At 45.6% G+C, this 16,700-nt stretch overlaps 1 protein-coding gene across 1 annotated transcript in view; it reads right to left on the bottom strand.

Annotated features, from left to right (window-relative positions):
- Window positions 1-3,618: 3,618 nt before the first annotated feature.
- The window catches only part of C5 (complement C5), a 354,269-nt gene continuing 341,187 nt past the window's right edge, over window positions 3,619-16,700 (bottom strand). The window contains exons 40-41 of the mRNA XM_078641875.1: window positions 8,024-8,162; window positions 3,619-3,964 (exon numbers count right to left, since the gene is read on the bottom strand). Of these exons, the coding sequence (XP_078498001.1) occupies window positions 3,829-3,964; window positions 8,024-8,162 (275 nt within the window). The 3' untranslated portion in view covers window positions 3,619-3,828. The remainder of the gene's footprint in view (window positions 3,965-8,023; window positions 8,163-16,700) is intronic.

The following is a 16,700-nucleotide window of genomic DNA, read 5'->3' as shown; positions in this document are numbered from 1 at the left end:
CCTTCAAGAGTTTTTCAGGTATTCACATAAAATGGAAGAAGTGCATTGCAAATCTGCTTTCGAAGTGGCAGACTGGTGAGAGGTTGACATGTTCCCTACCCTGGAAAGAGTGAGACTTCACTTACCTAAAGGTCTACGTGACCATGGATCACAACCAGAATTTGGGACGAATATTGACAGACTATAAACGGGTCGAGGGATACTGGTGTCACCTCCTATCATTGCTGGGGAGTGCAGCTCTCTATAAGATGATATATCTTCCCAAATCTTTCTATGCTCTGAAGTCAGAACTCACTGTTTGAGTTACCCAAACACGTTTTCAAGTCGTTGGAGGGTGAGACTCATCTGTTACTGTGGAACGAGAGGATGCAGGGATTAGCTCTATCGCCTCTGACCACAAAGTCCTCTGAGGGGGGTTGTACCGTCCGGAATTGAGCCTGCATTATTGAGTAGCCCAACTGCTGGTAGTCAATAACTGGTCATTTGCAGAGCAACAGGAGCCATCCCTGATGCCAGACAGACAAGACTATGGACCAGTGGGGCTATGTCAGGCAACTATGCGGTCAGAGGAAACTTATGGTCCTCCTGACCCTGATGGTGATGAAAACAAAAGGCGAAACAAAAACTGGGATCAAAAGATAAAGTGATACTAGGCACTGCTATGGAATACCGAAGTCGTGGCAGACCTGCGAAGGGTAAAAGGCTATCAGAAATGGGACCTGCTGGGCATCTCGAAATTGGGAGATGTAATGTCCACAGAGGGAATGCTGACCTTTCAAGAATAAATATTAACTGGTGGCGCAATTTCAGCAGTACCTACAGATTAGATTCATTCTATTACGCTGCATCAGCCCATGTCAGGATATAGCAGAAGCGAGCTAGCTGGAGTTCATGGTCCTGAGGGCCCTTGAATAGACATGCAGTATCTCAAATCTATACCATACTTCTGAGCAACATTTAGTCCTTGTTACTTGCCCTGAGAGAGGAATGGGAACGTGGCCTGGGCAGACTTGATGGCGATGACTGGCGCACAGCCTGCAGATATCCCGGGGAGGTAGCAATTTGAGTCGGATTCCAGCTGATTCAGTTGGAATTCTTTCACAGAGCATACTATGCCAGGACCAGGTTATTTGTAATGGGCAGGATAGACATAGACAATGGTTTGAGAGGGTGTTGTCAAAGGAGTACTCTACTGAATGCTGGGCCGTTTCTATGTGTTTTGCCGCCCTAGGTGAGAATTGAAATATTCTGCCCCTTCCCTTTTACTAACACCACTCTCTCCCCCTGTCATCCAGGCTAGAATAATGAATGCATTAAATATTCCCAAACTCATGTTTTTTGCCGCCCTCCCCCTTTTGCCGCCCTAGGCGGCCGCCTAGTCTTGCCTAATGGTAGAAATGGCCCTGACTGAATGCTGTCTAGGAGTGCTCAGGGGTTCACGAGATCTGAACAGCCATTACAGTGTAAACTGTCATCAGCCGTAGGCGATGCACTAACACTTACCCCCAAATGGTTACACTGGGGAATATGAGGAGAACTAACTCTGAATAAATACTCATTCATTTGCAGTAGCAGCTGGCATGGATCGGGGATGGCGGGCAGGCAGGGGAGGAGGAGAGGGGAGATAAAAAAAAAGAACCTCCTCATGTCTCTTCGGGTCATGCCTTGTCGTCATCCATCTGCTCCAGCCGGAAGAAGAGGCAGCTAGGCTGCAATGCAGCGTTATGATTTGTCTGAGTTCTGATAGTTTAGTCAAAAGCACAATGCATTCTGGGACTGGTAGTTTCATTTGTTCCATTTAGGCTCTCATTCTGATTTGCACAGTTCTGGGGGGCATGGACATTTTTCATGAAAATGTACTTTTACTGTGCAGTAACTCCATCCCAGTACCGTCCAATTACACGTTTAACCCAATGGAATCAGGAATTACAGTGTGGGCCTAAGTTTTCTGGTTGTAAAACCATATGGAATACCCAAATCTGTGGGGTTCAACGCATACATTTACTATCTGCTTTTAGCAGCTATTACATGTATATGGAGACCTCTGGGTGTGGTGGTGGTAAGGAAGTCGGGTATGGGGAGTCAGTCGGGTACAGGTTCGAAGAGGAGGCAAGAGGGAGGGAGTTTCTGGCAACGTCCCTGTGGAATGAAGCTTGGCTGCTGCTGTGGAAATACCGCACAGTAAAATCAGGTTTGGTTCTCCCACACCTACCCTCTCATTCTAAGGCACAGCAAAGTTCCATATGGTAATTGAACTCTGCCTGACTTGTAATGAAGGCCTAAGGTTCTCATTGCTGAAGTTACCGGCCCCATCAGAATTAGAATATCCGTGATCATTCTGCATATGTGGTGGTTTTGACTCACACATTTCAGCTTTTCAAAGCAAGCACAACACTCTGTTCAAACCTGGAAAAAGCAGTGAATTATTGTGGAAATCTAGAGTGGTATTACTGATTCTGCTGGTAATTCCATGTTTCTTTGTAATCCTGGTGTCCAACTTATCTGTAGGATTCACTACCCCCAAAATACAGATATCTCTGGCCTCCAGCCGCAGCCCGTGCAGGTAAGAGCGGTGGTAATGGGTGAGGGGGGATTTTGACAGCCGATGACGAAGGAAAATGTATTATTTAATTTTCACTCGTCCTCATCCATCGAAAACTCCCCCACCCAGCCCCACTGTTCTTACCTGCACGGGCTGCGGGTGCTGGTCTCAGTAACTCCTGAGAAGGTTTGGTGGGGAGGGGAATCCCAGACTCTTTTGTGGTTCACAAGTACAGGTACCCTCCCTGTTGATAAACCTATCACACAAAGAGCAGTTGTAAAAAGCCTAGACCGGTTGAAAGTACTTTATGGAATGACTGAACATAGATGTACTGCTAAAACTTGGTTGTAAACAATATTCTTTAACATATTGGTAAGAAATCATTTTTACTTCAATGGACGGACCCCAGTCCTGATTGTGTTGGATCCATATATTGTTTAAAAGCTTTATGGCATGGACAATATTGGATACAAGAATCCATACTGTTTTCCATGTGCTTATGTGCTGTTTTTGTTTCCTTAATTTTATAGATATTATAATTTGCATATTGTTCTTAGCTACAAACTAAAAGAATACTTTAAATTGTTTTCTGAAGTATCTCTTAGCACTAATGGAGTAGTATAGTGTTGGACTCATTTTGGGGTTTGCCTTGGCCCTCTCCACCTTTGTGCTTCAAACAGGACACAGAATCTAGGGGGGCAACTTGTGAGCCTGCAGCTCTGATCAGGGAAATAAAGCTTGCCAAGAAAAGCCTAGAGAAGCATGAGACTGTCCTCTCCCGCCTCACTGTGTCTGCAATCACAATATATGAAGCATTCATCTGCGTGACTCTTTAGCAACAAACATCTTCAAAGCGCTACAAGGCAAACAAAGGTGTAAAGAGGGAATCAGGCAATACCGGAAAGAGAGGGGAGGAAAGTATGGAATGACATTTGATGAAACCTGTCAGTGTGACGGCAGCCTCAAGGCGCTACAGGGAACAGGAGGAAAGAGGCAGTTTAATGTTCCATGACCGCTTGAAAGAGCCAGTGTTATTATAGTAAAGGGTGAGTACTTAGGCTTTACACCGCCAGGCAGACAGACTAAAAATCATTTTATTTTGTAACAAATACATTTCTATCTATTATTGCACTGGGTTCAAGCAGGTATGAACATGAATATGTGGCAATGGCGAACTCCCACTCTTCAGAAGCATCGCGTCTCCAACGAGAGCTCAAAATAAAGGACCGTAGATGCGTAATGCACTGACGTCATGGACTACTAGAGAATCTAATCCTCTGTGCCTTTTAGCAGGCGAAAAGCAAAATATCCTCTGAAAAGTCTTCCAGTATAGAGATGAACCGAGCACAATTGCTGGTGCGGCAGTCATTTTCGGATGGCCACCATTCAACCCACGTGACTGCATCCAAAGGATACTCGTACCTGCAAGGAAATAGAAGAAATACTTAGAGAGAATGAAGAGTTCATAGGTTGACATCTGTCTATGGTATAAAGGGCCCAGCATTCAATGGGCCTAGACGCAGCCAATAGATCAAACGATGTGTTTACTTTGATTTCAGCACAGTTTTTCACAACTTGTCTGCCACCTGCACTCTTTTTCTCAATGATCAGTGATGTTTTTCTTTATTTTGTGGCGCACAGGCAGCCCTTTTCATGGGAGGCCATCAAGACTTCTTTGGTGCTGATCAGAGCACGAGTCGGGGTACAACCGGGTGAACGGCGTCCACCCACTTTTTTCACAGGGTGAACGATGTCTACCCTGCCAAGAATTTGGGTCCCACTGAATAAGGTGCTGAACTCGTCCCCGTGTAATTTCCAAACACCAGGACACTTTTAGCAGTGCCTGCCTGTTCTCTGCTTTCCATCTGCATCAAGCAACAACTTGCAGGCGGGACGGGGCTTTCTTATTTAAGACTCCTTCTGGGCCCATAACAAAGGCCGAATTTGAGGGGTGATCATCAGGCCTCCTTTTGTTCAAGTCTCTTGGCTGGGAGCAGTCAGGAGCCTCACATCTGATGCAAATGAAGCGGAGGGGGAAACAAAGGGTCACACCTTGATAGCACTTCACACATACTTAAGAGAGGCAGTTTTTCACTATATTCAGTCCCTGTTTAGGAGATATGCATGCACTGTAAGAATATCAGATGTGTTGGTCTTTCCCAGTATTTACAAAAAGCAAATTGCATTTATACAGAGCTTACTTCCCCTGAGGAGGCGTTGAAATAATTTAAGAACCACTATTTTTTCTTGTATAGCCCTACTTATTCCGATGCAGGGTGTCAGAGCGCTTACATCAACATGTGCATATTACATGTACAATAAATTATATAAGTTTGTAAATGAATGTACAGCATGTGTTACATACAACTGGGGGATTGCAAGGTGTAGAATCCACATATCATCTTCCATAGCTCACTGTGCTATTATCCTCGCAATTTGCTCAAGTGTACACATGATAGTCCTGCTAAACATATATGTGAGGGCTTTCGATCTGATGCCACTTCTTGTAATGCCACTTCCTGTAAAGTCGTGGCTTGTGATGCCACTTTCTATTTTGTCAATTCTTGTGATGCCATGTGTGATGTTGTGTGCCATATGTCATGCGCCGGGATGTCAAGCGCTGTGATGTTATGTGCTGTGATGTCAAGCGCCGTGATGACAACCAACACGATGTCGCGTGCCATGATGTCATTTGCATACTGCCAAACTAGGTCAGTTCCCCCACTCATACTGCCTGTAAGAGTCAGTGAACCCCACTCCCAGAGACTACGGTGCTCACCTAGCCTTCAGCGGGCTTGCTGCCACGAGGCTGGCTCGACTCAGATGGCTTCCAAATCTAAAGTTCACTGTCATATCTGCAGTTTTTTTTACTGCAGAAGCAACCCCCTCTCCATGTCAGGAGCCACATTGGGGAAAGAAACATTGACATCGTTTGGGCCATGCTATGGTGCCATAGCCACCTGTCAGAACCCTTTTTCCCCCAAACAGAGCCCCCAAAGCAGGAGGCCTAAAATATGGGATGAACCATACAGAGACAGAGCCAGGAGCGAGCAGGCCCCGAATAGGTGAGGCACTGGTATGGTACACTTGACGACTGTGTGACTACAGTTACATGTCACCCCAACCGTCTCAGAAGCTTTGATAGTGACCCAAATTGGCACTGATTACTTTGCCAACGAGCATTGTCAGGTAAGTCTCCATATGCTATGTATGATGCTAATTCTGCATGTGATTTGCACATAAATTAGCCTTTGCTGCAAGAAATCTAGGGCATTGAAAAATTCTATAAGTCCTGATGAGAGCCCAGGACCTCGTATAGGCCAGCAGTGGGGCTGAAACATGTTGACAATATAAGTAAGTGAGGATCTTAGGACCATAATAAACCAAGACATCCCTACTTCTGTATTGTTTTAATCATACCATCAAGGGTTACTAATAAAGGGATATCCTTGACCCTCGTTAGGCATATTTTACCTTTAGGCTCCCTGGTAGGTTCTCGTAAGAGCTCCCTGAAAGACTGTTGAGCCGACTTCAGCTTTTATTGGCTGAGGTGGACCCGATGATGAAGCATGCCACTATTAGAGTGGGTGAGGGACATATAAAAAAGAATTTCTTTTTTCCGAACGCGCTAATCAGGACATTTCTACAAGGAGGAGTTACATCCTACTTTAGATAGGCTAGGAATACTTGTACTGTGTAGCCAACTTATGTGGGAGAGTATATTCTCTTCCAAGCCCCCCCAGTGACAGGACCTTGTGGGATCCTGATTCACTTTTTGTTATTGTGTGATATCATATACATTATACACTAGCAGAAGCTCCAACAGGATTGTGGCCCCATCCTTGAGAAAATCACAGCCCCGCACTCTGAATGATTTGAGATATGAGAGGTGGAACAGCTGCAAATGTTTGATGTCTCTCCCAGTACCACCCATCTGTAAATATGGGTGTAAATTGTTACCCAGAAGAAAGGCCCTTGGACATTTCTTCATTGTGAAAGCCTCTTACTTCAGAGATATGTTGGAGCAGCGAACCACCCTGACTCGCCCAGGACCTCCTTCCAGTAAAGGACTCCCTGTGAAAGCTACCCCCGCTACAGCATGAAGACAGCGGGTTCAAGAGAATTTATGAACTAGCATTTTTAGAGCCTGGTACACCATGGGGGAATTGCTCAATGCCCAATCAGGTAGTATGACACTTGGAAATACTAGTTGTCATTTGTTCTACTGCGTTGTTATTATATTTGTTACGCTGCAGTGCAAATGGCCATTTCTGCCACACAATCAAATGTTGAGCTACTGAGGCTTGTTGATTATAAACCTTACCAGACTAGCAGGTTCTCATCAGACTAGTAGGGGAGTAGGGGAAAACAACATATTATTGCCTGCACACACCTCCAGTGACACTATTAAGATATGGTCTGGCACTTCCTCATTGCATGGCTGTTCTCAAGTGCCCTTTACTTCTTACCCACCTTGCACACCTGGTTCTGCCTGCATGTCCCCATGTCCTGCACTTCCTACCATCACAGCTTTTATTCCTGTCTCACTCTTTCTCACCCATGCTCATCTCCTTGCTCTTCTGAAACTCATGTTGTCAAATGAGCTGGCACAACCTCATGCTATTATAATGTTGAAGGTCGGATATTAACAGAAGTTTTACCTAACATGTAGAAAACAAAAGTGGTTCTGACCCCAACCTAAGTCTTCTGATTGGCTGGTCAGATTTGAACGTTCCATTCGAGATGTTAATGTATAAGATCTTAGTAGGGTCACTATCAATAACAGGGCTTTTTCACCAAAGGCCCCAAGTGACTTCAAATAGATGATAAAAGTATAGCACAAGTTGAAACACCAATGTGGAAAAGTCCCTGTTATTAATATTTTCAAACCTACAACTTTAGTGCCCCTAGGAGCACCGCCCTGTAAACTAATCTCATGGAACTGTAGGGGACCCCAATACAAAATACAATTTCTCTCCCTTGCACTGCCTCCCAGAGTGGGGTAATGCAGGGCCCCTGCACTCCCTGCTGTGTAGGGAGGCTCCAGCCCTTTTGGGGCACCCCAGCTTTTCAGGGGGCCCATTCAGCTTACGTCCAATGACTATCTGTAAGTCATTGGAGACTCAGGGGTCCCTCTTCACATTCTGCAGGGGTGGCATCATTTAGATTAAAACCCCTAGATCTGTCCCCACCCCACTTTCCTCCAACAGGAATGCCATCATCCCTAATACAAAACACTTATATCTGGTGTAAAGCCACCCTCCTTCACCTTAACAACACATGTTATAGTCCTTAAATGAGCAAATGCCGATGAATAAGCCAAATCATTTACAAAAGTGAGATGAAGGTGAGAAACAAACCAATCAACAATTGACTGGTTATCAAGCAATACCCAGGCTATTCTGGGCTTCTGAATGCTCAGCCTAAAATACTTCAAAAATCTGCTGGGGACCATTGAATGGAGGGTAGTTGGCTACTTACTGGAAGCTGAAATTGACTTGTATTTGGAAGCCTTCCTTGCCCATTATCAAGTACTGCTTTCCTTCATCAAGGATAACATCTGTGCAGCTCTTCTTCTTGATAAATTTAACTTCATTGTTGAGTTTCAATATCGCATCACCTGTAAGGTGTACAGAATACAAATGCCATCATAAGCAAGGTTTTGCAGATCCCATTAAACCAAATTAACTTGAGTTGTTTGAAGAAAAATATCCTGTATATCATGGGTGTTCAATATGTACCCCAGAGAGTATGATCCATGCCAGATTTCAGGATATCCAGTTAACACATATATGCAAATTGTGATTCAAAAGAAAACTCATTTGCATAGGCAGTTGATATCATAGGAATCTAGACAAGAGTATAACTACACTGTTATGTGTTACTCTACTTTGGAACATCCAGCCTTCAATTATATGGGCAACGCTGTTTCCCAACATCCCTTTCCAGATCCACCACAAATCAAATATTGATTTATATGAGAATGCAGTATCAAAGATAGACACAGCTGGCCCAGCTCTATGCCATATTTGACTTGCCTATAACTTTGGCGTCATTTTACCAATCTTCATGAAAAGTGTCAAAGTATGTTCTATGTGTCATGGAAAGTTTGGGGGTGATCCGTGCAGTGGGAACCGAGAAATAGGGGCGCGAAAAAAGTGTGTTTGTAATGGTATTTGGTGCGAATCCGTCAAGTCGTTTTTAAGAAATGGAAGTTGCAAATTAAAGATATAACATTGGCCGCGGATGTTTAGTGGTGGCTTCGCGATTAATCAGGAATTCACACGCCATCTGGAATGCTCTGATTGGCGGGATGCAACCTGAATATTAAGTTGCAGCCACCATTTTATTGTCCCGGAACAGTTCATGGGGCTGAAAATTTGTGTGAAAGCTAACATAAGGGGTCAGGGTGGAGATACTCTGACCCTGTGTTTGAGAAATGGGTGTGTTAATGACACAAGTTATGTGTCCAAAATAAATTTGCAATATTTGTGACGACGATGCAATCGCCAGTGCGGTCCCCGTGTACCATCGCGGGGATATCACGAATATCGCGAAGTCATCACGAATATTTGTGTAAATATAAATATATATATATATATATTTGTACACACTCGACAGTCACTGTCACACACTCATTGACGCACTCACAAACTCACTCAGACAATTATACGCCCATTCACATGTCCACTCACACACTTACACATTCAGTCACATACCCACTCAGATACTCATGCACTCACTCACATACCCATTCAGTTACTTATGCACTCACTTACAGACTTACTCGGAGAGTGATGCACCCATGTACAGACCCACTAAGAGACTCACGCACCCACTTACAGACCCTCTCACATATGTACTCACAGAACCATTGAGACACTCTTACACCTGCTCACAGATCCACTGAGACACTGTTACATCCACTCACACACCCGTACAGTCACTCCCACACTCAGGGCCTGATTGCGATGCACCGTTGCGGAAGCAGGACCACCCGACTAGAAGTTGGCAGTCCCACTTCCCGCATTACAATGCGATCACCTTCACGGCGGTCGCAATGTGTATATTTTGTATTGTAGCATGTACTTCGGACTGCAGCACACGCCACAATACTAAATATACATATTTAAAACATCCATGCACCATGTAGCAGGCATCGTGAGGTGCCTGCCACATGGTGCAGGGATGTTTAAGGGATAACATAGGTGCCCCCCAGGTCCCATAGAGGAGGGCCTGGAGGGAAGTGGGCCCTGCTAGGGGCCCCCAAAGTCACTATCTGCCTGCCTTTTCATGGTGGGTGATCTGCCATGAAAGGGGAGGTGGAAAGGGACATTGTAATCCCTATGCCGGTGCCTGAGCAGGCACCGCCCTCATTGCAGGGAATGGGAGCCCGACCTCCGCACTGACAGGATCCTTGAGCCTGTCAGATGCAGCGGTCTTTCCCCCGACAGCCGAGCTCCTACCGTCTGCATCCTAATGCGGCAGTCGGACCAATGGGCTGGATGGTGGTGGGATCACCACACTCGGCCTAACGGTGGCGGTCCCACCGCCATCATAATCAGGCTCTCAGTCACAGAGCATCTCAGAGACTTACGGACTCAGTCAGTCACTCATATACTCAGAAACTCACACACCTACCCACTCACCCAGTCAAGGTTCATGCATCCACTCACAGATCCACCCAGTTAGTTATACACTCAGAGACTCATGTACCCAAGCACAGACACACTCACAGACCCACACACCTACTGACAGAACCAATCAGACACTCATGCTGCCAGTCATAGACCCACTGAGAGACTCATGCACTCACTCACAGATCCACTCAGACGCTCATCCACCCACTAACTGATCCGTTCAGACTCCCACTTAGACACTCATGTATCCACTCACAGATCCAGTTAGACAGTCATATACTTATTTACAAATGCACAAGGGCACTCATGCACCTACTCACAGATTGAGTGAGAGACTTATGCAGCCAATCACAGGCCTACTGTGGATGCACCCAGGCATAGATGTACTGAGGCAGTCACACATTTCGTTACAGAAGTATTGATAGACTGACGCATCATTTCACAGTTCCCCTCAAATATTTATACAGTGAATGAGAGACCTAGTCACACTGGGCCCGATTCACAGAACTAACTTAAGACAAAATCCTAAACTTACTACCATTTTGGTATTCACAGAAGGCACTTACTCATTTTGGTATTCACAGAAGGCACTTACTCATTTCTAACTTTAGGACTCCTAAATGCCTTCTGTGAATACCGAAAGTCTTAAAGTTAGGATTTTTGTCAGTTTAGGAGAGGACTCCTAAACTGACAAACATTCTAACTTTAAGACTTTCGGTATTCACAGAAGGCATTCAGGAGTACTAAAGTTAGGTAGGACTCCTGACTTCTGTGAATACCGAAATGAGTAAGTGCCTTCTGTGAATACCAAAATGGTAGTAAGTTTAGGATTTTGTCTTAAGTTAGTTCTGTGAATCGGGCCCACAGTGATGCATGCTGTCACAGATTACACTGAAAAAGTTATGCACTGTGTTATAGAGATATTAAGGGAATTGTGCATGCTATTATACAGCTGTTTGATAGTAATGTGTTTAGTGTGTTGGTTATAATTCATTTTGCAGTTATAAGTTTTGATTGTGATGGTGGCTATTAAATATCTGCATTTGATTTGTCATTCCACGACATATTCACGGTGACCGTAGCTAATGATCTCATCGCGACACCGTGCATCACCGCAAAATGAAAAATCGGTTTAAATGGTTGTTTTTATGCAAACTCTCTTCAAAAACATGACTTTAAACAGTGCAGAAATAAACCCCTAATGTCTAAAATACTGTAAAATGTGTGAATATATGTTTTTGCACCCGCTAAAAAAGGCACGATCATCGCAGTTTCCGAAATCATCGCGACTCTTGTTGTAATTGCGAAAATGGGAAGTAAGATTCAAACACAGTTTTAAAAAATGTACTGCAAATATGTGTGTACAAATACGTTTTTAAAACAGTGATGTGGTTAGTAATGTGTGTCGCTGAGTGTTTGCTTTTTTTGAGATTTTATGACATGATCACAATCATCCCAATGTTGTCACGGATTTTAAAAATTAAAATAAAAAATATTTGACAAGAAAAATAACACAATTTTGGCTTCTTGGGAGGCTCTGATTAAAAAAATGTCTTTCAGTGTATTTTTCAGTATGTGAAATACATCTGCTGATCACAGATCCTCCACAGTAAATGTGACAATGTTGTGCCGACTCAAAAGAAATTTGCAAATAAAACCAGTTATTAATGTACTTTCAGATAAACACGTACTATATCAAAAAATGAGTGGTATATAATATATAAATAATATACAATATACAAATATAGAAAAAAATATGAACATCTTAGAGGCTCTTTTAAAAAAATGAATGTTACAATTTAGAAATAGAATTTAAAAAAAACCTTAGGAATTCTCCCAAAAAAACAAAGGTTACAAAGATTTTATACTTAGGCTGACCTTTCCCTCATACAAAACCAGAGCAATTCAGCAGTTATGGTTAACTGAGCTAACTATAACTCGCGCCCCCGCAATGCACTGCTTATGACCCCACATATTACATCACTCATAACATGGTCAGTGACATCACTGATGACATCTCAAATAACATCTCTGATGACATCAACCACAGAATCTCTGATGCACCCACTCACAACCCAATATAACATTTCATACACCCACTCCAACTTCCACACTACCATTCTCAACACCATTGAGACACCCATACCAGTATTTACACACCCACTTACTGATTCATAGGTCTACACTCACATCCATGCAGTCACCCATACAGCTACTAATCCACCAACTCATTCACTAATACATCCACTAATATATCCACTCATACACCCATACAGCCACTCACACACTGTGAGTCACCCATAGAGTCAATCACACAGCCACCTACTAACCTATACAGTTATACACACACCCACTCACTTATTCATACAGATACTGACACATACTCACTCACCTATACTGTCAGTGACACAAGCACACACTCATTCATGCAGCCACTTTCACAATCATTCCCTCACACATACAGTCACTCATATACTCCAACACTCACCTGGCTACATTACAGCCTGGATAGAGAACATGCCCAGGCCCCCAGCACCGAATTACGGCACTCAGACCAATCACAAAGCTGCACTGCAGCATTGTGATTGGCTTACAGGGGGGGTCACAGATCAGGACCAGATTCACGGAGCAGGAGGGACTCACCGGGCACACTCCGTTGCTGCTGCTGGGGCCCACACGCTGTGAGTGCTGCACGCCGCCGTTGCTCTCCACCTGCACGGCCGGCGGCGGACTACAGCTCCCAGCAGCCTAAGCGGGTCATTCCCGGTTGCTGCGCGCCCGGAGGCGCTGATAACGGACGAGGCTCCCACTGAGGAGCGGGGGGTCACAGATCAGGACCAGATTCACGGAGCAGGAGGGACTCACCGGGCACACTCCGTTGCTGCTGCTGGGGCCCACACACTGTGAGTGCTGCACGCCGCCGTTGCTCTCCACCTGCACGGCCGCCGGCGGACTACAGCTCCCAGCAGCCTAAGCGGGTCATTCCCGGTTGCTGCGCGCCCGGAGGCGCTGATAACGGACGAGGCTCCCACTGAGGAGCGGGGGGTCACAGATCAGGACCAGATTCACGGAGCAGGAGGGACTCACCGGGCACACTCCGTTGCTGCTGCTGGGGCCCACACACTGTGAGTGCTGCACGCCGCCGTTGCTCTCCACCTGCACGGCCGCCGGCGGACTACAGCTCCCAGCAGCCTAAGCGGGTCATTCCCGGTTGCTGCGCGCCCGGAGGCGCTGACAACAGACGAGGCTCCCTCCGCGTCGCGGGACGCGCGCGGGACTGCGCCGGGCTAAGCCCGGGCAAAGGGCGGGCCCTCTGTGGCCCTCGGAGGTCATAGGAGGACGGGACGGGCCACCCCCCTTGGTCTTCAAAGAGGAGGTAAAGCCACGGATTGCCTATTCCATTGACTATCACATCCGCCTAGAAACTGTTATATAGACCCCTAAGGGAGTGGTTACTATCAAACCCTTTTGGGCTGGACTCATGCCTTAGGTCATAAGACGGGCACGTAACTGACATTTTAGTACTAATGATTGTATAGTACCATTGATATAATTACTACAGTTCTGCTCATAAACACTCCAACTAGTATGGAACCTTCTCCAAAAACAATCATTACAGCGTCTAATCTCCCCTGGTTAGACGATTTAAATAGTATGTGTAATATCAGGTATACCTTTGTGACATCACCCCACCCGGCAACAAACACTAGTTCGCTAGCCTGCAGCACAAGCACACAGGGGCCTTTACCTACACCCATAAAAGCCAATCCACAAAGTATAATTCCCATCCAGGTCACATCTGCTAAAAGGAAACACGACGGGGTTGGAGTAAATGGGTCCCAAACTAAACCACCAAATTTACAGAATGCGTCCCCCAATATAAACTTCTCTGATGTCACTGCTTTGTCAACCCCAGAGGTGGGTAAAAAACTATACGATCCAGCAACCTCTTCCCAATTGGCTTTACTGGCCATGATCGAACAACTGATCAAAACCACTATCCATCCCCTGATCGATAAAATTAACACCTTGGGGGATAGACTGATGGGGATTGAGGAAACTGTTAAATCCTATTTGGCACAATCTTCCCATACTATAACATCTAACTGTTCGCTCCATACTGCTCTTCCCAATACCATGCAAAACAAAGCTCCCCCAACTCAAGTACCAGTCCCTACTTCTGTGCCTCCATATGTTCCTAAGGCACCACCCATACCTGTTATAGATCACAATGTTGCCCCCTGACTAGAACTTATTAAGATTCCCTGTATTAATCTTCCCCCAGAGGCCGCTCCATTTGTGTCTATCCTCTTGGGGGTCCCTCCATTGAAACATGGAAAATCTGAGAGACCCACCGACCTGCTAAACAAAGTCAAGTTTTGGCTATCGAAAAACAGACCCTTACCTCATGACCTTGATGGCAGGATAATCAGCGCGAGGAGAGTGGGCTGGCTGGGTCCCCTTCGAAAAGATATTAGTGGCGACTTGGTTCTAATTAGATTTAGGAGCAGACAAGTTGTTCCCTATCTCCAGTCATGGCAGCCCCAAGAAGGTGATGGCCCCATAACAACCTGGGATTTACACGATTTTTATCCAAGCAACTCATATATCCCCCCCCCGGAAACAAAACGTTGAATATAATACTGAGCAGGGTCATAGAATTTGCTTACCAATTGAGCGTAGCATCCCTGCTTTTAATCGATTTGTTTTACCGCAACGCAGTTTTAAGTATAGCAACTTCTTTCAATTTAACCCTTTGACGTAACACAAGAACTGTTAATATTAGGCTTGTGAATACCAGGTAATCTACTTAGATAATCATAATCAGAGGGTTAGCAAATCCTATTAACTTGTATGTTGCTTTTAAATGTATGTTGCCTGTTAAATTATAATTGTAATTTTTAAAAATTGTATGCTTTTATGATTTTTAAACAAAAAATCGAACAAAGCTATTTTTTTTTGTGAATTTGATTGGCTTAGGGGAGCCAATCACAAGGCTGCATTGCAGCGTTGTGATTGGCTCAGGGGAGCCTTGCTGCTTCTTGGTCGGCAGACTGAGGAGAGACGAGCGGGAGACGTGCAGCGAGGAGGTAATTGTATTTTTAAAAAAACATTTTTACGTCTCCCTACACCCTCGATCCCGCCTCGGCACCCCAGATCCATGTCGGCCGGCTTTGTGGAGCATTTCTTTATATAGAGTCATATATTTATCTTTCTTTTTTACCCACCCCTTACGGCTTCTTAGTTTCCTTTTTCCATAATCCTACTCTTTTCTCTCAATTTCTGGTCTTCCTTTTCTGCTCGTTCTATCTTTCTTTTTGTTTTTTTTTGCAGTTGCATTCATCCTTTACTTATCATTTCGTCTGCGGTCTTTGTTGCACTTGACCCAGAAGTGTACTTCCATTTCGCAAATCCATAGGAAATGCTGGTCATTCTTACAGGATGTGTAGTCTGTGAGTGCAGTGGAAGTTTGACCACCACCAAACAGCAGTAAGGTACCTTGTGTTCATCTTTCTGCAAGCGCACTCATACATCCACAGGGCATTACCCCCAGGTCCCTCCTGTCCTCGTCCCCTTCATTAATAAACCAATGAGATATGTCCATCTCACGACAGAAAAAAAGAAAGAAGGAATGCTGGTACGCCCCTCCCTCTCCCTTATAGGGAGTACATAAGGGTACAGTACCCAGCATGCCTCCTGTTCTTTTTTCTGTCTATCGACATTTTTCTGTTTTTTGGTCCAGGAGCCGGTGGGCTCCTGGAGTCTCACCTGTGGCTTGGCCTCGGGTGGGTGCTGGATCTTCCGGGCTGACTCCTCCTGCCGGGCTTGGGGAGTCTCCCGTGACGCTGTCTGCCGCCTCTGTCCCTGATTGTTGGACCTCGTGGTCTGTTCTGGCGAGGTGCGGCTCTGGGGGCATGGAGGCAGTGTCGGGCCGCGTCTCTGTGCTGCCGGGCTGTGCGAGACGCGGCCATTCTCTTGTGTGGCTCCGGGAGGTGCGGCGGCTCCATGGTTGCTGGGGCGCTTCCTTCCGGCCCTTGCCTGACTTCCTGGATTGGAGAGCGGAAGTCAGGCGTTTGAGGTTCCCGGCTGCGGGCGGTGAGAGGCTTGTTTGCCGGTTCCTGATGTAAGTACCGCGTAGCGGTTTGGGGGCATTTAAAGAGTCTGAATGTTCTTTCTTTCTTGCATTTCGTCCGTTTGCTTATGGTTCGCGGTCGCTGTGCTTGTTTTGTGCTTCTGCAGGCGATTTGGTGCTGTTTCTCCTGCTGCTGCCTGGGCTCCTCATTTTTTGCCTTTCTGCCTGCTGGTTTGTCGTACTTGCTGGGGCTTTCTCAATATGGGGAAGCATTCACGAAAACGCAGGCATGTCGAGGAGTCCTCCGCTTCCTCAGCTTCCTCCTCCTCCTCTTCTCCTACTCCCAGTCGCTCCAGGCATCGCTCGAGGGGTGATGCGAAGTTGAAGGCTCTCATCCAGGAGACCTTGCTTGAGATGGGTGGTTCCAAGCCTGGGGGTGCTAAGG

The sequence above is a fragment of the Lissotriton helveticus genome, chromosome 5_1 (assembly GCF_964261635.1).
Source record: "Lissotriton helveticus chromosome 5_1, aLisHel1.1, whole genome shotgun sequence".
Classification (NCBI taxonomy): Eukaryota; Metazoa; Chordata; class Amphibia; order Caudata; family Salamandridae; genus Lissotriton; species Lissotriton helveticus.
Note: the sequence above shows the minus strand (reverse complement) of the source record. Positions and strands in the feature narration are given on the sequence as shown.